The sequence below is a fragment of the Egretta garzetta genome, unplaced genomic scaffold, assembly GCF_000687185.1.
Source record: "Egretta garzetta isolate BGI_Z169 unplaced genomic scaffold, ASM68718v1 scaffold417, whole genome shotgun sequence".
Classification (NCBI taxonomy): Eukaryota; Metazoa; Chordata; class Aves; order Pelecaniformes; family Ardeidae; genus Egretta; species Egretta garzetta.
Window position 1 is genome coordinate 269,786 of NW_009260227.1, and position 20,173 is coordinate 289,958.

At 53.0% G+C, this 20,173-nt stretch overlaps 1 protein-coding gene across 1 annotated transcript in view; it reads left to right on the top strand.

Moving 5' to 3' along the window:
• The window catches only part of ADAMTSL2 (ADAMTS like 2), a 34,352-nt gene that overhangs the window by 11,919 nt on the left and 2,260 nt on the right, over positions 1–20,173 (top strand). Inside the window, 8 exon segments of the mRNA XM_035897644.1 lie at positions 4,149–4,530; positions 9,623–9,726; positions 11,652–11,778; positions 14,013–14,226; positions 16,338–16,493; positions 17,705–17,859; positions 17,861–18,044; positions 19,311–19,455. Coding sequence (XP_035753537.1) covers positions 4,149–4,530; positions 9,623–9,726; positions 11,652–11,778; positions 14,013–14,226; positions 16,338–16,493; positions 17,705–17,859; positions 17,861–18,044; positions 19,311–19,455 — 1,467 coding nt within the window.

Below are 20,173 nucleotides of genomic sequence, written 5' to 3' on the forward strand. Positions count from 1 at the left end.
AAATGTACTTATTTTTTTTAGTAAGCTGCTTTCAGCTCTTACCCGTTGCCCTGCTTCAGTTTTTCATGTGTGTTCATGCCACTTGTAAATTTGGGGAGGGAAAGCTTTCTTTAAAGAAAACCAGTGACTTTGCATGGTGCTTGTCAGAAGCCTGAGGTCTCTGATGCTGAATGGTGCAAAAGGGTTATGCAAGAGGCTGGCGTTTATTTTAGTTGTCTTTCTCATGACCCAGTAAGACTAGAAAGAAATGATTTGTAATAACAGGAAGCAAGGATATTTTGAAAGACCAGGATTTCCAAAATGAGTGTGATGTAAAGCAGCAGAACCTACTTGTCCTAAATATAGCAGTCTAACTCGGGAATAATGATTAATGCTCTCCGAGGAGCAGTTTAAGATGGAGCAAGCTGCAGGAACTTCACTGGTCTTGGGGAGGGCTTGTCCCATCGCTTCCCTAGAGCGAAGCAAAGGGGAGTCTGTGGAGAAACAAGTTGTAATCTCTTGCTGGGGCTTTGGGAAGACTGGCTAGCTCAGGACTTGATGCTGAACCACAGGATGGCTTTTCTAGCTAACAAAGCAGTCTTTGGGCCTCTCTCCTCACACCAGTTCCCCTAAACGTGATATTTGTGCATGTCAGGATTGCAGCTTTTTCCCTCCCTTGGCTGTATCTTTCCACCATAAACCAGGATGCGTAGTTCATGCATTTTTCTTTTCTATCATCGGTAAGGTCCCACTTGCAGCCTAACAGTTATCAACATTAGGGTTTTTTTTTTCAATCTATAACTCCTTAAAATGTAATTTTGGATCCAGGCCAGTTTGCTTGATGTATTGCAGTATTGACTACCGAGCGTTTGGTTCAGAGTATTTGTTACAAAGTTCCTTTCATTAATCTGTAGTTTCCCATAGGCTATTCTCTGGTAACGCACATTCCTGCAGGAGCAAGGGATATCCAGATAGTGGAACGGAAAAAATCTGCAGATGTTCTGGGTGTGTATAACCTCTTGGTACTTCCCTAGAATGCATGCCTGTTACTAGCTAATGCTTTTTCCAAGGCGAAGCTGAATGTAGCTTTATTGCAGACATGAGCTAAATCCAGAGTCAATGTAAATCACAACGCCGTTGTCTAAGCCAGTGCCTTTCTCTCTGCAGTCTGAGCACCTGGGCTGTATAGATCAACGCCTGGATTGCTTTAGTGCAGACACTGTTGGTCAATATTATTGCTACTTCAGTGTGGTATGACAAACACGCTGGTGCCGGATCGCAGATAGCCAAGTGACTTCACCTCTCTTGTGATCCCCTTGATCTTCTCCTGCTTGGGGAATGTGCGATGGCCACATGACAACAGCACCAGGGAGATGTGACCTGTGTTGCCTCACTGCAGTGCTGGTGGCCACACCATCCATCTCGTGATGGAGATGGCAGAGCATGGAAAAATCTTGGACTTGCCCAAGAGAAGCACGTTTGCTACCTCATGCTCTGCTATCTCAGAGGCTCGTGGCCATGTGCAGGAGGGCTTGAATGAAGAAGGCTTGATTTAGTACAGTTCCTGGGCTAGCTCTGGATGACCTGTCCTGGGCCACTGCTGGGTCAGGTGGCACCAGCTCTGCAGCTCCTGCTGTTGGCCACCTGACAGTCAGCTTATTGCCTGCAGAGCTGTGATTGTGAAATGTTCATGCTATGCTAGTGCCAGAAGGGCTAGAGGAGCCATGGACTAGCGTTAGCCACGTACCCAGGAACTTGCAATGTAGAGGGATGCATGGCCCAGAACTCTGGGCGCATAGTCACGTGATATGTGTTGGAAATAGGTGACAAATGTGCTGTAATGTAAGAGAAATGCTTGTTTTATGACTATGACACACCAATAATTTTATCCCCTGAATGAACAAGGGGCAATTTTGCATACCTGGGCTCTTACATATGATGGCACTCACTTTTTCTCTCTCATTTGAAGCTGTGGCTGATGAAGCTGGGTACTATTTCTTCAATGGGAACTACAAAGTTGACAGTCCGAAGAACTTCAACATTGCAGGCACGGTGTTCAAGTACCGCAGGCCCATGGATGTTTATGAGACCGGCATAGAGTATATTGTTGCACAAGGACCGACAAATCAAGGGTTGAACATAATGGTGTGCTTTGACTTCTCAAGTTTGCAAGGCTGGGGGTGACGGGGAAGGAAAAATCTATGCTGGATCGAGGAAGGGGTGGGCGTGGGAGCAGAGTCCTGCTGTGGTTTCCCAGCTTTCCTGGACAGCTTGAGGAGGGGAGTGGGAGCAGTGACTGTGCCCAATTCCTAGCACAAACCTATTTTATTTGCGTCAGCGCTCTCAGATGCCGGCAGGGCTGTGAATAATGAACGTGGGCTTGGTAACCCCTCTCTCTGCAGGGAGAAGATGCCTCAGGCACTGCGGGGGGATTTTTCTTCTACTCCTTGGCTTTTTTGTCCAATTTACCTGGCAGGAAGAGTAAAAATAAGAAATTGGGCCAGATAGCTTAGAGAAGTGCACAAAACTTAAACCCTACCTCTTTCCTGAAAGTGAACCATCTAAACCAGGCATATGAAGAAAAGAAATTTCATTTTTCTTCTGGGCAGTCAGCCAGAGCCCAACTCGTGCCATCTTCCATGTAGCCCCGGGTTCCTCTGGAAGGGGAAGGGATGGGGCTTCTTGGGTGCTTATAAAGCTTTGGACTGATAAAAGGTGTTGTAGTGTATCAGCTGTGGGTTCCCATCCCCAGTGGGGATGGTGTGTGTGTGTGTGTGTGTGTGTGCGCGCGTGCTCCTCATTCGCCATAAAGCCACAAAAAATGGTTTTGCACATGATGGTCAGTAACTTCTGAAGTGGCTCTCCCAAGTCCCTGGTTGCTCAGCAGCAGAGGAGAGAGTGCGACCTGTGGCTCCCAGTCCCTGAGCTGGGGCTGATCCCCAGGGCAGTGCTGCCAAATAACCCTTGGAAAATTGTGCTGGGCTTCAGTTGTAAGAAGTTGGCAACACAATGGAAAGCAGATTGGAAATAGTAAAGTAGATGCTCACCAACTGTCAAGTCCAAGATGAATCACAAGCTTTGTGTGCCGTATACTCGCTGCATCCGCTAATAATTTAATTTGTTTGCTAGGTCTGGAATCAAAATGGCAAGAATCCATCCATCACATTTGAATACACCCTCCTGAGGAAGCCACACTCAAAAAATCTGCAGCCCATCTACTACACCTTCTCGGAGTCAGATAGCGAAGAAAGCAGAGAGTTTGATGGAGACGTGCCATTGGGTTTTATCCAGCACAATGCAACCTATTTTGGGAAAATCTCCAGGGAAAGGATAGACTTGGAGAACCAGGTGTTTGGAAGGCAGGACACGGAGGAAGATTTAAACTTGAGCAAAGGTCAGGAAACCAATGAGGTCTATGAAAGAGCAGAAACAATTGACTGTGAGCCAAAACTGAAGGGCAAACAACCCCAAGGTAAGGAGGAGACTTGGGCCTCACTGTTCTGCTTCTCAGAGCTCTTGTTGAAAACGCTCTGTTTCTACCTCTGGTGATTCTGCTGGTTTGTTTTTTGGAAACCTTGGAAAGTTCTTTAAAATGTCTCTGCTCATAAATCCTCTTTGCCCTTCAGGTTCTGGTTTCTGGGGGGTGGGGGGGTGGTCATGGGTAAGGTCTCACTGCTGGTGCCCTGCCATGCTTTGCCTCATGCCAAGACAGGGAGGGAGCCCTGGGTGCACGGAGGTCCCTGTCACAACATCTTCCACTACCTCCCACCTCTGCCCAGCCCCCAGCAATCTCCTTCCCGCTCCAGTCCCTTGGGCATCCCACCACCAAACTGCCTCGAGTGCTTTCCCAGCATGGCTGCATGGGCTCTGGGTCTAGGAGGACGTCTTCCTTTCTGACCTCTGCTATTGCTTGGGGTGGTGCTGGCACGCGCTGAGCTCTCCTCTGGCCATGCGATAGCGGGATGAGACCCACAGAGCTGCACAGTCTTCCCAAAGGGGTACAACCCCATGAGACTCCCCCTGCCCAAGACCCTAACTCCTGCCTCTAGCCTCCCGGGTGGCTGCTCAGGCTCCGGCGTGCCTCCCGCTGCTCCAGGCTGCTTTCGCCTCCCAGCCTGAATGCATTTTGTGGTTGTCACTGTTGTTTCCCCCTGTTGGCTCCAATCTAGATTCAAACGTAACCAGGTCTACTTACCAGACAGACCATGACGACAGAGACTTCGACCCCAGGTTCACCTCCAGGGAATTCCTTTCGGAGAATGCCATCACGGACAAGCTGCTGGACAAGACCTTGGAATCCAAGGAGTTGGTGCTCAACATGACCATGAACAGCATTTTTGCCCAGGGAGATCCAATCAACTCTGTGGGATCACACATTGACAGCCTCTATGTTGACTATGAGGACACTGATGGCGTTGTGACCTACTCCATTAATAGCACCTACATGGAGCTGAGCAACAGCAAAGCTGTCAACTCTTCTGCAGAGACGCCGTTTTCAAATGCCACTGTCACCATGACCAGCCCTCAAGGGAACAGAACCCACAAAGCAAGGTAGGAGACATGTCTTTAACCATAGTCAATCCTATTTGTTGCTGTTCTCGATTCATAATGGCCCTGTACTCAATGCAGACCCCATTGCATGGTTTCTATCTGCTTTGGAAGCCAGAAGGTAAGTGGGATAGGATGATGTTTGTGAAAGCTTTCTGTTGGGGGTTAATGTGGAAGGAAGGGCCAGAGGTTTGGGAGCAGAAAGCCAAGAGAGCATTTAAGCAAGAGGAAAACTCACTGCCCTCCTTAGTGGGGCTGTTGGCAAGTCCATGCTGATGGCTCTCAGCTTGTGCATTGCTCTCTGCCTGTCATAGCTCGTTATCAGAGCCATGGCCATAAAGAAGCCTCTTCCTTTTGTCTTCTCTTGATGCTCTGCTCTGATTCCCCAGGCTCCTTCCTCCAAGTTCTGATGCAGCAGAAGTTGGTCCTGGCCCCTTTTTACCCACCCTGTTGACTGCCACCCATGGTCCTCCTCACTTGTGTTGGCAGGAACATGCTTCCAGCAGCTCCCAGGCATGGCCCTGCCTGCTTGGCTGCTGCTGGAGAGGCAGAGCAAAGACAGCAGGAGCTCTTCAGTAGGGCCTGCAGAAATAGCTGGGGTTTGCTGCCTTGATGGACGCAGAAGCAGTGCAATTAGTCACTGCTTTGACAAGAATATCAAAAGCTCTCCAGTGGCAGCTCACTGATTGGTATTAAGGCTGTCACTTCAGGATTCCTTGAATGGCTGGTTTGGAGTGGTAGTGTTATAAAATGTAGTGGGAAGAGAAAGATTAAGCCTTTTTTTTTTTCCTTTTTTTCTCTCTATCTTTAGCATCAGAATTCATCCAGGCAAGGATGGGCTGGGTGAAAGGGAGTCTTAGGATAGTGCTTGTCCACAAGTCTGTGTCTAGGGTCTTTTGGGGTGCCCTGGGGCTCTTTTGTGGAGCAGCCACAAATTAAAGCAATCCATGGATAGCTGGGGCTGAAATCAGGGCCTTGGGAATCGGCCAGGTCCCAGACCCACAGCTGTGGATTTGGGTCCTGCTGTACAGCCCCGTGGCTTGTTTGGGGCCCATGGCACCCAAGCCTCCCCTGTGGGTGGTGTCCTGGCTCTACTGCTTTGACTCTTCTGTCTCCCAGTCTTCACCACCAGTAAAACATGAGGCTGAGCTTCAGAAGATGTAAAGCACTGAGCTCTCTGGTTTATAGTGAGCTGTATTTACCCAGATCTTACACTAACTTATGCTAAAGAAAATGCCCATGCAGCCGAATGCATCAACAGACTTTGTAACGATAAGATCATTAAGATGTTGCCAAGGGCTTGAGTCTATCACCTCTTCTCGTGGCTTGGAGACTTTGCCTTCAAGGATTTCATTAGCCCCGCCTGCTCCCCACTGCCCTCCCTGGGTGCCCTTGCCTGGCACCCTGTGCCCACACCTCTCCCAGTAGCTGTCCAAGGGGTTTAATGCTTTCCTACCTCCTGGGAATACAGGGACCTTTATGTGCTTAAACTTCCCAGCAGCTTGGCTATTGCAGGATGCTCACGAGAGGCTGCCAGTGGCTCCAGCGCCGTTGTTTGTGGTACTAAAATGTTCCTTTGCCAGTTGCCCCTCTATTGAAAACATAGGGCAGGGATTTAAACCCCCTTGGGAAGGATACCCAGCACTGCCATACCCCCCCCCCCCCCTTCTTCCCTTGGTTATTCTACAGTCTTCCCTCTTATTCCTCCCTATCCTAGAATAAAATATGAACTTTTCAGATCTAAACATTAATATCCAAAAAGAGGTGTTTAGTTCAAGTCTTGCGCTAGCCCAAGGCTGCATCCAGGCCCAGCTGAGGCTGTAGTCTGGGCTGAGAGATGCTCAGCTCCTCCCTGGCTGCAGCAGCCTGGGCTCAAAGGGTCAGGAGGAGCAGCTGAAAGACCAGTGGGGGCAGGCGTGGGGCTGGGGTGCAGGAAACATGCTGCTGGGAGGCAACAAAACAACCTTGTACCTCTCTTCAGGAGGCTTCACCTGCTGCATGGAGGTGTTGTTCTCCACCCTGGCAGTTCAGAAAGTCCCATTGGCATGTGGGGGTACTCGTGGAGGAGGGGGACGGATGTGCTCCACCACCACAGGGATGGGTGATCCTTGCTTGCAGGGAATGGGGCAGAAGGGGCTGTGTTGGGACAGCCTGCTCGTGCCCAGGCCTTTATCCCTTCCCCTGATATCTTATTTATTACTTCGAGCCCAGTTGCAATTGTAATTCTAACCACTAATCTGTATCTCCTGGGTGGGGATGATGGGTGAGGAGCCCCAGCTCAGCTCAGCACAGCAGGATAAAGCCTGTACTGACAGTGGGGTGCGGGTTGGGGCTTGGTGTGTCATGGGCAGGGTGCTGGAACGTGAGGCATGGGAAGAACATTGGGACTTGCTCCTCTAGGAGGAAGGGTGGTGGAGGGGACAGCTGGAAGGAACCGAAGGAAATGGCAATGAGCACAAGGGAAAACCTCTTGCCCTGGGTGTGGGGCAGGATGGGTCATCTCCCTCCTTGGAGATGGGCAAAACTGGTCTGGGCAAGGCCCTGTGGGACCCAGTCTCTGCTTGGCATCAGCCTAGTTCTGGGTAGGACTTGAGACCTCCCAAATCCTTCCCAGGCTGAGTTTGGGCTGGATGGTGGCTTTTTGCTCAATTTCGTTCCCCGTCAATGAACAAGCAAGGGAGGATCGTGTCTCTGCAGAGTGTCACCAGCCAGTGTCACCAGTACGCGTGGGGCGGTGTTGGTTAGAGGTGGGGCATTTTATTTCTTTCTAAACTGCTGTAGTTCTTAGTGTGGATGGAGTTGCCCAGTTACAGGAGCACCTTGCACCAGCCTGCTGTTATATTTCTTCTCTGGGAACAAGTCCTGTGGGCATGGGAAGGGGCGGATGGCTCTTGTGGTGGGGTAGGGATGCGGTGCGGCTTTTCCTGGAGCAGTTAAAGCCTTCCCAGGCTGCCAGGGCAGACCCAGGCACCCTTCATCCTTCACCCCGTGCTGCAGTCTGCAGCCAGACCTGGTCCTGCAAGAGGAGCCATGAGTTTTCCCCTTTGCATAAAAATAAAAACTGAAATAAAACACAATCGTGAGCCCAGGGACTCTGGATGTTGATTTGTGGTGTTTGTGTGCACTTGTTACGATTATTCTTCTGCTATGGGGACTGTTTTGGGAAGAGGGGCAGCCCAGAGCTCATGTGGGGGTGAGGGACCGGTGCTGATTCCTGGTGCAGTTGCTTTCTTGAAAAGCAGAAGCAAAGTGCAGGCAGGGAAGAAATTACTTGACTTTAAGCTCATAATAAAGAGAAAAAAGAAGAAAACCCCACCAGCTTCGCAGGACAATGTGCTGCTGTTTGCATTTAGAGGAGAACAAAATGACAGTTTTGTCCTTGGGAAGAGAGCTAAGTGCTGCCCTGTGACCAAATCTCTGATTTATCTGGAAAGAACTTGTCCCTCTGACCTTCTTAGGCGTTGAAGAGGCTCTTTATTTAGGACCACATACGTTAAAGGGACACTGAAAGATTTTCTGCCCTCACATAGAGTATAAAGTTTATTTTGAAGCTTATTTTCTCCCTTTGGGGGAGAGGAGTCCCAGTCACAGGGTAGCTTGGTGGGGTTTTTTTGGTGTCTCCGAGAGCAGGGTATAGACCAGAAGATCTAGGTAACACCCTGTTTTCCAGGCAAATTAAAGTCCCAAACCCAGATGTTGACTGTGTTTTAATGGATCTTACAGAAAACTGTCATCTTGTGAGCCCTCTCCTGGCTGGGTGGCAGCAGGCAGCACACAGACAGTGGCCAGGGTTGGGGGCTGATGTGGGTCCCCGGGCAGAGCTGTTTTGGGAAGATAAAGCACTATTTATAGTGATCTGAGGTTGTTATTTTTCTGCAAAAAAAAAAAAAAAAAAGTAGTCACATTCATTTCGGTTCCATTTCAAACGCAGGAAGCGACCGTTTGCCAAACTGACAGAGCAAAATCAACAGAGAAAATGAGATTGTTGTTGTTTTTAATCCTTCTGGAGGCTCAGTGGCGGTGGAAGGAGGGTGGGTCCAAAAGGAAACGGCTGGATTCTCAACAGTGTCCTTTTAAAGGTTGATTTGATAGGCTGGACCTCCACTTTTTCTTACGAACACCTAAATAAGGCAATTTCAGAGCTTCTGCTGCCTAGAAATCATACAAGCTGCATATCTCGCCAGGCCAGAGACAACTGGATGTCAGGATACAACCTTGTACGCTATTTCAGTGTAGCCGTTTCAAGGGTTTGAACAAAGGTACGAGAACAGAATTGAAGCCTTTTGTTGTAAAGGTGCAGTATCCCTGATGTGTTACAGCCTTACAGCCCGTAGGATGCACCGAACCGAGAGAAGCTGTTATTCTTGCTCTGACAAATGCTTTTTCGTACACCAGGCTGACTCTGTTACTCCTTCCCCGATGGCGTTATGTGTTTGAGCACAGCGTGGATATGAGAGCCGCAAATTACCTATCCAAAATAAAACCAAACCAAACCAAGAGTGGCAACAGCAGCGGGTAGGCAAAGGGCATGCCTTGGTGTTTAAAAGCGAAGGGCGCTTTGAGAAGCGAGCTTACAAACGCCTGTGCCACGTGTAGGTTTTCGGAAGGAGTGAGCTGCTGAGATTTGAGCAGCCTGAGTCGCTGTGCCCGGCCCTGGAGATGCAGGGGAGGAGATACTGCACCTTTAGTTGCTGTATGCCGAGGGCCAGGTGTATTTGAGCAGAAAAATGCAAACTTTGTTAAATTCTGAACTGTTTCTACTTGTGGGTATTTTTATCCCATTCTCTCTATTTCTAGACAGTGGAAGCTCTGCCTCTAACCGGGCTGGGGATTCTACTTGGGGCTCAGGACAGGTATGTTGTGAAACAAACCAAACCAATTAAAACAAACAAACAAACCCCAAAAAATCAGAAAAACCAAACCCAACCGCCAAATAAAGCAAATCCCCTCCCAAACCCGAACCCAACCGAACTGCAGCCTGCTGGCAGATGTGTGTGTCTGACGTGGCCTATCACCGCTCGCCTTGTAAATGCCTTTTTTTTGTTTTGTTTTGTGTTTTTCTTTTTTTTTTTTTTTTTTGTTTGCTTATCGCTAGAAACAGATTGAAGTTGTTAAGAAAGGGCCAAGGTGTGAGTGCTGCTGACATGTACAGGTGGAAGCTTTCCTCCCATGAACCCTGCAGCTCTACATGTACCACAGGTAGTTATAAGAAGCAGCCAAATTCTGCACAACCGCTGAAATCACCTGGTGTGTGAGTCACTTTTATGTCTGTTAGGGTTGGGAAGGACCTGGTGATGTGTAGGGGAGCTCGTGATCTGTGGAGCTGGTTTAGCCCAGCCCCGAATCCGCTCCACCCGGGTGCAAACACAGGGAGAGGAGCCGGGGTGCACGGGGTGCAAATCCCACCAACCCTGGGGGCTGGGCACTGGTGCCCAGCGTGTCCGTCGTGCAAAACGCTCTCCCCCGGGGACCTCTGAGCATCGCCTTTGCTTGCCAGCCCAGCAGGGATGCGCTGGGGCTCGGCAGGATCCCCAAACCTGTGCTGAGTCTCAGCGTATTGCCTCCTATTTTTTTTTTTCTTTTTTTTTTTGCTTCCTCCCCTTTTTGACCGTTCAGAGGGGTTTGAAAAGCTCAGCTGCTTCCCCACAGAGTGAAATTTTGAAGATTGTTCAGCTCTGGCAGGAAACAAAACAGCATTTGGCTTTTTGATTTTGTTTTGTTTCTCCCACTCCTTCTACCCTGGAGCCTGATCTTGGCTGCGAGGGTGTAAATCTGGAACAGCGAGGTAGATGCCAGGGACATCAAAACCTAGTCCATATTCTTTTTGCATAAATTTCCCCCTTTTTGCCCTCTGAAAAACTTCAAGCCACCTGGTCTCTCTCCTCCTTTACTCCTTGGCCAGGGGGTCCTGGCCCCTGTGAGCCCAGCGAGCGCTTGTGCGCTCGCCTGCACCACTCCCCCATGGCACCGTCCCTGAAATAATCCAGATCCTGCGGTGCTTCTGGAATTGGAAAGAAGGGAAAAAAGGGGGAGAGAGGAGATTGCAATCTAAGGGACATCTCTTAAAAGGAGCAAATGCAAGGATTTCAGTTTTTAAGCATTTGTTCTTGCCCAGCAGACACATGCCCGCAGCGTGCTGGCAGCAGGAGCTTTGCAAGCCGTCCCTTTCCCCGGGATGTCGTCAGCCACGTGTTCTGGGACACTTTTAATTTCTCTGATTCCCCTCTGAACGAATTTCCTGCTTGACCAGGCTGGACTGCTCTGCCCTGGTTTGCAGCTAGCAGAGAGAGGTTTTACTTAAATTTCTCCTTTCTCATTGCCTTTTCTTAATGACATATCGCAGAGAAGCAATACCATGTCAAGAGCTGTAGATCTTTTTTAGTTTCATGTAAACCATATGTTCCCGAGAGCTGCAATTCTTGTTACCTGTAGCCAGAGCAGCCTCCTGGTCCCCAGCCAGGTCCCAGAATGGGCTTCACAACATTTACTCTGGCACGGCAGGCTGCGGGGGAAAAGGTCTCGGTCTGACGACACCGGCTGCCTGTGCTTTCGGCGGGGGAGCACGAGGGGCAGGTGCCTCTCTGCAAAGCCCCCGGGAGCCCTTCCTTGGCTCGGAGCGCTGGGGGCACCTGGGGGGCACCTGGGCACAAACGGGGTGCAATGCATAGAGTGAGGGGGTGGATGGAGTGGGTTGGGGACCGTTTTCTGTCGCCTCCACCCATGAGCCCGGCAGGGTGGGAGCTGATGGCTGCGAGGCGGAGGGAGCTGCCGAGCAGACTCGTTGCCCTGAGCATTTCCTATAAAAATGTGTTAGTCATATATTGATCTTGGTGGCAAGCCCTGGCAGGGGTGGCCGTGCCCGCCTTCGGAGCCAGCCAAGCTCAGCCACGCTGCCCATGTTGGCTGGGTGGCCACCGCAGTTCTCCCCCCTCCTCCCCAGCAGCATCTGCCCCATGGGCCAGAAAGTCTGGCTTGCTGCTTTCCAGTGGGAGGAAGTTTTGGAAAATGCAGCTCAAAAAAGAATGAAAAAAGAAAAAAAAAAAAAAAAAAAAAAAAGAGAAGAGTTTGGATGTCAAAATCACCAAGCGTCCTCTGTTGTGTGTGTGTATTCTCTTTGAAACTAGGAGTGATGTCCACGTATGCTATGTGTGTTCGCTATGATGGGATCGAAGTGGACGATACGTACTGTGATGCCATGACCCGTCCTGAGCCCGTCCATGAGTTCTGTGCTGGGAGAGAGTGCCAGCCAAGGTACCGCCTCGACAGGGCGCTCCTGGGGTGCTCGTGGATGTGTTTGGGGGAGGGGGTCGGTGTGGATTTGGTGGTGGTGGTGAGCAATGGATGGCCCATAGCACCCCTGTCCCTCCTCTCCCCATTGCACCTGACCAGGCTGCACCGGGACTCAGCAAGGCTTCCCTCCTGAGGGCTTTAGCTCAAGCTGCCAGGTTAAAAGTTCCATAAATCCTGGCAGAGTTTGCATCTGCAGCTCCCATCGACAGCTTCTCACACCACAGGCAGTATCCTGCCCTGGCCAGTGCCCGGAGGAACGTGTGCGTGAATTGGGTGGAGGGGCTGGGCTTGCAAACTGTGCCACAGCTCTGGCCCTCTGGTCCCTTCAGCATCCTAAACATCGCTGAGATTTGCTTGTGTCGGGGCAAGAGCTGGCGCAGAGGGGAACGCGTGCCGGAAGGTCCTTCAGAAGGTTTCCCTTCTGATGCAGCTCTTTATCCGAAAAGTGTGGCTGCAGTCCAGAGCCAGGCTGTGCGGCTTGGGGCTCCTCTGCTGCTGGCTCGGAGCACGGGGCGTGCTTGCTGGGAGGTTTGCAAGTAACAGCGGTTATGGGCAGGACAGACTGGTGTCTGTCGAAGGGAGGAGGACCGTGGCAGTGTCAGGCTATGGACAGGGCAAAGGGAGAAGCAAAGCTGCCTGGTGCGTGCCCTGGAGCGGTGTGGCTTGCGAACAGTGCAAAGCAAGGTTCGAGTGATGCTGTGGGCCCTGGAAAGCGCTTGCTTTCGCCTCGGGTAACTGTGAAGGAGGACGGGGGAGGAAAGCATGGACCCTTTGCAGTGTAAGATCTCACTGAACCTTGCACATTGGGGCTGAAAGCCAGGGCAGGCTGTGGGTGAGGCAAAAAAAGTGTGGGGAGGTGGCTGGTGCTAGTGCTGGGAATGTACCTGCCCTGTAGACACCATGGAGACTTTAATCTCTGTTTGCATTAACTTTGTAATTTTTTAGCACGAGCATTGGGGCTATTTTCATGCTTAGGTTATCCCACTGGTCTTTTATAAAGCTGCCCCTCCTTGTAGTTGTGCTGTTCCAGCTCCACGGGCTTGCACTGGGAGAGAGAAGAGCTGCTCTCTGATTTACCAGTGATTGCAGCTCGGTGGTGGGTAAACCAGGGAGCTGCCAGGAGCTCCGATGGGGCAGCCGGGCACATTTGCTAGCACTTGGGCAGGCGGGATGCTGCTTGGGCTGGCAGGCAATGCTTTTCCAACAGAAAGTACCAGGAGAATTTTGCCTTGCCTGGCTGGGAAAGACCTTGGTTTCGTCTCATCTTCTGTATTTAGGTGGCACCCCTAAATGTGTGACGTCTCCCTGCTTGTTCTGCCGGCAGCCCCGCGCGGGGCACAAGGCCAGGGTGCAGCCGGGATGCGGCTCTCCAGCTTGGAGAGCAGCAGCAGCGGGTGGCCCCAGGGGATGCAGGGGGCAGCCGCATGGCCAGAGGAGTTGTGATTCCTTATTCCTTTAGATTTTTACTTTTTTTTTTAGATTATTCTTTCAGTCAGAACTATTACAACATTACCGTACTGTGAAAACATTGATTTATGTTATTTAAATGTCTCTTCCCTTGGTTTACAAGCTGCTCTCCTCTTGCAGTGGCAGGACAGTAGTGGCAGGGGACAGCAAGGGGCAGGCAGTGTCTCGGAGCAGATCCCAGCTCTTCCAGCCCATTGCAGGGGGTAGCAGAGTTAGGCTGATGGTGGCACACGAAGGTCTGTCCCACCGGGGCACAAGCAGCTTTGTGTGACGTTATTGCTGGAGTTTGCAAGGTGACGGACGGTCGTGTCCTCTCTGTCCTTTAGCTGATCAGGCAAAAAAGAGCAGTTGAATGTGGGCAAAAAGCATGGCAGAGAAACATGCTGGCGCACGTGGGGTTGCAGCCGGGGAGCGTGCAGCCTGTGGGTGACAAACACTCGGCAGCGAGCGCACGGCTCCGTGCCTCGCTGCGCTGGCGCCTTCTTCCTCTCCTCCATCTGAGTTTAGCATCCACCACTGCAGGCGTGAGCTCAGGTCTGCTGGATGAAACCACCGTCATTGAATCCATCCCATCCTGCGGGAAAACCTCTCGCACGCTGGCAGCCTGACTACAGCTCATTCCTGTTGCGGCCGTTTCCCTCCAGCCAAGAGCAGGCAGGGTTTTCCCGTGGGATGCTCCAGCCCAGGTCCAGCCGTGCCCGGCGTGATGGCCTCTCTTGCCTCCGCAGGTGGGAGACGAGCAGCTGGAGCGAGTGTTCCCGCACCTGCGGGGAGGGCTACCAGTTCCGCATCGTCCGCTGCTGGAAGATGATCTCCCCAGGATTCGACAGCTCCGTCTACAGCGACCTTTGCGAGTCTGCTGACATCACCCGGCCGGACGAGCGCAAGGTCTGCAAGAACCCAGCCTGCGGGCCCCAGTGGGAGATGTCGGAGTGGTCCGAGGTAAGTCCCCGGGGACTGCTGGCACCAAGGGCAAGCACACGTGCCTGCGCTTCTCCGTTCCTTTTCCAACTGAAACTCATCCGTGGCCATCAGAGGCTCTGCCTTTTAGGACTCTGGCTGCAGTCATTGCATTTTATTTTTTTTTTTTCCCCCCTAAACCAAAGCCTTGGGTCCTCTCCAGGATGGGGAGGCCACCACCATCAGTCACTCACTGGTTTTGACCGCACATGAGGTGCTGGTGCTGCCCACTGAGATGGGTCAGGATCCCGTGGCTGCGATCCTCCCACCACTGCTTGCTTGGCAGCCTCTTCGCCTTGCGGTACAACGCGGCAGGGAGGAGATCCCACCTCACATGTGAATTACATTCCCATAAACTTCCCTTCCTCACCTCCAATTTCACCGCACCACATGGAGAATTAAACCTTTTCCTAGCCGTGCCTTAAGCAGATCCCTAAAGCCGTTGGGAAGTGGTTTGGGGCGGTGCAGCGCTGCTCTTGCTTTAGCTCGTCTGTTTGCTCTGGAAAACCTGTGAAAGGATTTGTGCCCCTGAATTCATTTCCAGGCGCAGGCAATGCTCTGGAGTGCCTCTTGCAAACATAAACCCGTGGAAACGACCAAAGCAGTGCCGCTTCCTTGGGGAGCCAGGGCTGGTTTCCGAGCGCGGGAGCCAGTCCCCTGGCTGCCACCGGTGTTGCACTGGATTGATGCTCGTGGTGCAGGGAGGGGGACCCAGCATGGCGTGCAGCGAACATAGAAAACGCATGGAGGTGTGTAACTATGTCCCCATGCATTGCTGGGAAGCAGCCCTGCCTCTTCCACGTCTTCTGGAAATGGGCGTCCATGGGGAGAGGGATATTTTGCGTCTGGGTCCGTCTCCGAGCTCGCCCGGGGTGCCACCGCCAGCCCCCCCGTGACGGTGACGGCCGTGCACAGAGCGTGGCGCTTGTGCCCTGGAGCCCGCACGCTCATTGACTCTGCAAAGGAGCAAATGTCCTTCCTGCTCCCAAATCAAGCCCAGACCCTTTCTAAGCAAGAGCGAACTGAGCTCGGAGCCGAGCTGTCCGCAGGCGTGAACCTGCCCCACAGTTTACACCATGAGGGATCAGACTTTTCCTCCTGGGAGGCTTCCAAAACGCTTCTTGATCATTAATTTAAATATCTTTTTTTTTTCCCTTCAAGCCGGGGTGAGTTGTTTCCCTCAAGCTGACGGAGGGGCTGGTGTGTTCCCTGGTGTTGCAGGATGTTTTGACTTTCCCAGCTGGGTAGAGAGGAGCTCCCACCGCACGTGCTGGCCTGTTATTTTGACTGGCGTAGCAAAGCGGAGTGGCTTATTTTACAGAAATCCGTATTCTTCTCCAGCATGTGTCAGGGACAGATTGCTTGAGACAGTCCTGGAGTGGTTTGTTCTTAGCCAGCAGCAAAGCTAATCTCATTTGGATCCCAGCTGGAGCAGGGTGCCAAGTTGGCTGGGGGAATAGGCATAAAAAAAAAAGCACGTTTCGGGGATCTGAGGATTAACATATCAGTGCGGTACGTCTGAGTGCTGTGCTGTTGACACTTCTCCCTGCTTTACGTTATGCATGGAGCAAATGTGTGTATGCGAGACTGTAGTAACTCAAATCCAGTTCTAAATAATGTCACGGGGCTGCGCGGTGCCAAATTTATCCACAGCCTAAAAATCTCAGTTGTGCGGTTTGGGGAAAACAGTCTCCAAAGAGGTGGAAAGGAGCTGGCTGTCCCTGGGGAGGGGGCGAGGAGATCTCACCCCGGCTCGAAGTGACAGCTCAAACTTTTCAGCTCTGACTGAGCGTTTTCGGTGCCTTGGGCTTTCACCCTCTGGCATTTGGGATCACCCAGTGGAGAGCTTGCACAGCACCCTGGGCAGGATACAGCCCTCCTGCACTTTCACCTGACTGCTGAAGCTGTTGAGGGGTTTTGGGGAAGAGGGGCAGCTTTGCTACCGATTGTTTTACAGGCAGTCACCTCTGCATTTTCAGTGGGTGTCTTTAGAGTTTTGTGGTTTTTAAAAAGAAAAAAAAAAAGAGGCAGCTCCCAGTTCCTATCACAGTGGGAGCCCCTGCTGATGCTGTCCCCCCCCTTCCATCCCGCAGTGCTCAGCCCGGTGCGGAGAGCGGAGCGTGGTGACGCGGGACATCCGCTGCTCGGAGGAGGAGAAGCTGTGCGACGCCAGCGCCCGGCCCCTGGCAGAGAAGAACTGCACCGGACCACCCTGTGACCGGCAGTGGACCGTCTCTGACTGGGGACCGGTGAGACCCCGGGGTGGCCAGCAGAGTGGCTATCACGACCCGTTGCAGCTGGCCTAGCTTGCGTGTGTCTCCAGCACTGGGAGTTTTGGGCTTGGATTCATCCTCCCTGGCAGCTCCCAGCTCCGCCAGACCCACAGGCAGCCCCGCACCCGGAGCCGACCTCCAAACGATTTGGCCGCTTTGGGTCTCCTAGTCCCCATGTCACCTCAATGTCTTGTCACCAGGACTTGCCCACTAGCACGGCCACCCCGGGTCACCCTGACTGGCCGCCCCAGCCCTGTGCCCGCGGCAGCACTGGGGTTTGATGGTGTTTGAGCACTGGGCCCTCCTCTTCACGCCGCTCCTCCTTGCGCAGGGCAGGGATGAGCTGCCAGATGGGCTCCAGCACTGGGGCTGATCCAGCGTCCCGGTGGGTCCCACCGCTTCCCAGCAGGTCCTCCCTGGAGCTCCTCCCTTGCGGGGGACAGGGTGCAGGAGGGATTAAACACCAAGAGACCTGGCCGAGGGCATTAGTGGGTGTCAAAATCCTCCTGTCTGCCTGCTGCACAGCATACCTCGATGATGCTGATGCTCCGTGCCCAGAAAATGAACCTTTTCCCTTTCCCCCCCCGCCTTTTCCCTTCCTGCACAATTCTGCTATAGAGACCCCCTCCATCCCAAGCTATTTTTACCCAGGTTTTGATACATTCCCATCAGCTAAAAATAAGTAGTTTCCATGGCAGCAGCGGCGCTATGAAATGCCGTACGTCTCTGCAAGAGCGGCCGCAAGAGCCGGGGAGCACTCGCTGCCTCCGCCAGCGCTCAGGGCAGTGCCTGCCTGGCCCTTTGCAGGGGAAGGAGGAATATTTGCAGCCACTTGCTTGGTCCCCTTTGCCTTGACCTCTTCGAGAGCCGCCCTGGGGTTCCCTGCTCACGGAGCTTCCCCTCCTGCCTGGCCTGAGGAGATGCTGAGTTTTGCTCAGCACCAGCGTGGTGGGGCCATGGCATGGGTTGGCTGCGGCGGGGCTGCCCAGGGAAGGATGCACTGAGCTTCCCTGCAGCTATTTTAAGCCGAGCCCCAATGATCCCTCCGTAATTTGGGGAAGGTGGGGTTGGGGAGGCAGCTGAGCCTCACGGAGGCATCTCTGTCCCGGTCGCGGGGATGGGGACGGGGATGGCGCCGTGCTGCCTCCCCTGCCGCTGACTGCCTGCCGTGCTCGCTGTGGTTTCAGTGCAGTGGCGGCTGCGGGCAGGGCAGGATGATCCGGCACGTGTACTGCAAAACCAGCGATGGGCGGGTGGTGCCGGAGTCGCAGTGCAACCTGGAGATGAAGCCGCTGGCCATCCATCCCTGCGGGGACAAGAACTGCCCCTCGCACTGCTGCACACCCACAGTGTAACACCACGTGCGGCCGGGGCGTGAAGAAGAGGATCGTGCTCTGCCTGGAGATCGTCAATGGCAAGATCAAGACCCGCAACCCCGCTGACTGCGACGTCGCCAAGAAGCCTGTGGAGGAGACGACATGCTTTGAGCGCCCGTGCTTCAAGTGGTACACGACCCCCTGGTCGGAGGTGAGCGGGGAGGGAGCTGAGGGGGGGATCTGGGGGAGAGAGGTGGGGGGGAGATACCCTTCCTTCATCATGCACTCACCCTGAGCCTCTGGTGCTCCGTCCCCTCCTACCAAGGGCCACACCAGCTGCAAAATAACCCAGGGAGGTGGGCAAAGGTCTTTAGGACGCAGCCCCCGAGGGAGCACCTATGGGCGCCCTGTTGCTGCACGGGCAGCTCGGGGCAGGGAGCCTGCCCTGCCACGGTGCCATCGGCACTGGCTGTGCTCAGGGAGAACAGGAACGAGAGGAGGTGTTTGGGGTCAGCTTTGGCCTTTTTGTTTTTTCTTTCTTTCTTTCTTTCTTTCTTTCTTTCTTTCTTTCTTTCTTTCTTTCTTTCTTTCTTTCTTTCTTTCTGTCTTTCTTTCTGTCTTTCTTTCTGTCTTTCTTTCTGTCTTTCTTTTCCTTTCTTCCCCCTCCTTACCCCACAGCTGCTGGTGGGGCGTGCATGGAGCCTGTGGGATGACTGCCCCGGGGGTGCGGAGGTTGGGGACACAGTTTGCCCCAGCACTCTGCATGGTTGCCAAAGGCCGCCAGGGCTCGGTGGCCGTGGGGATAAGCCCAGCGAGTGCAGGCAAGGAGCTGTGAAGGGCTGTGGCCAGCTCCCCGAAAGCCCTCCCCGACGCAGCCCCCCTCATCCGTGCTCCAGGCACCTCATTTTGTTTAGTCTTGCGAACCATCATTGCAGCCTGTAATTAGCCAAAGCAGCCCCGCTGTAATCCCTGCCTGATGAGGCATCCAAAGGGCAGCAGGCAGCGAGCGCTGGGCCCAGGAGTGGCTCTGTGAACACACACACACACATCCCGGGGTGCTGGTGAGGGGTCCCACAGCCCTGGGGTGCTGCAACCCCCCTGGTGCCACGGAGCAGCTAATGGACTGGGACAGCTCATTCGTGGCTCTTTGCAAAGGGCAGCAGGAGGAGGGAGAGTCGTGGTGCCAGAGGATGGGAGCACATCCCGGTATCCCTGACGGGAGTGCATCCCGGTATCCCTGACGGGAGCGCATCCCCGTATCCCTGAGCAGAGGCTGCTACAGGCGGCTGATGTTGCTGGCAGCAAAGACGGAGCAAGAGGCCAGCGGTGCGGAGTTGAGACATGACATTCACCTCCTTGCCCTGACATCTTCAGCAAGCACATTTACTTGTTTGGGTTTTTTATTTAGCAGGTTCTGGCTTAGCACAGACCCCCGCCATGGCAGGGTCTTGCCTTACCCCCTCTCTCTGTTCCCCAGTGCACGAAAACCTGCGGCATTGGCGTGAGGATGCGGGACGTGAAGTGCTACCAAGGGAAGGACATCGTCCGGGGCTGCGACCCCCTGGTGAAGCCGGTGGGCAAACAGACCTGTGACCTGCAGCCCTGCCCCACGGAGCCCCCAGGTGAGCCCCGCTGCTGGCAGCACCCCCAGCATTGACTTTCCACTGATTTCCCCCCCAGCAAGCACCACCCTAGCATTTTAGCTTCCACCAACCCCGAATTTGGTACTCATCCCAGGGAGGATGTAAGGGAGCAGCTCTCCCTCTGGGCCCAAGTAATGAGGCACCATGCACTGGCTATTTCTGGAGGTAACCCTGTTAAATTAAGGGTAGAGCTCAAAAGCAGCATGTTCTGACCTTAAGATAAAAGGGAGCTTCAGAGAGCTGACTCGGGTGCCATTCCAGCTAATGTCTAGGAAGTTTTGTCTATGTCATTATTTTAATGATTTTTGGTCTCCCAGTGTCCTGCAGTATTTGTAACTATCTCGTTATCTGACTCGTCTGCTGGCTCAAAGCCCCTGTGATCTTTAGTGAACATGCGGTTCTAATTCTTTAATAGGATTTGGGAATAAGGATGGTGTGGGAGAAAAGCATGAAAATGGGTGATGGATTTGGGTCTGGCTCCTGGCTCAGCTCTGGACCCGCTGGGTGCCCTCGTCTGGCTGCCTCTGCAGGGTCCAGGGTGCAGCATGGTGCTTGCGAGGTGCCTCATGGCCCCCTCGTAGCAAGCTGCCTGCCCTAGGAGCAGCCTGGTTTCTTGCATTCTGTGGATTTTAAGATATATATATATATATATATATATATGTGTATCCTATGGGTTTGAAGCAGAATATTGCTCTGA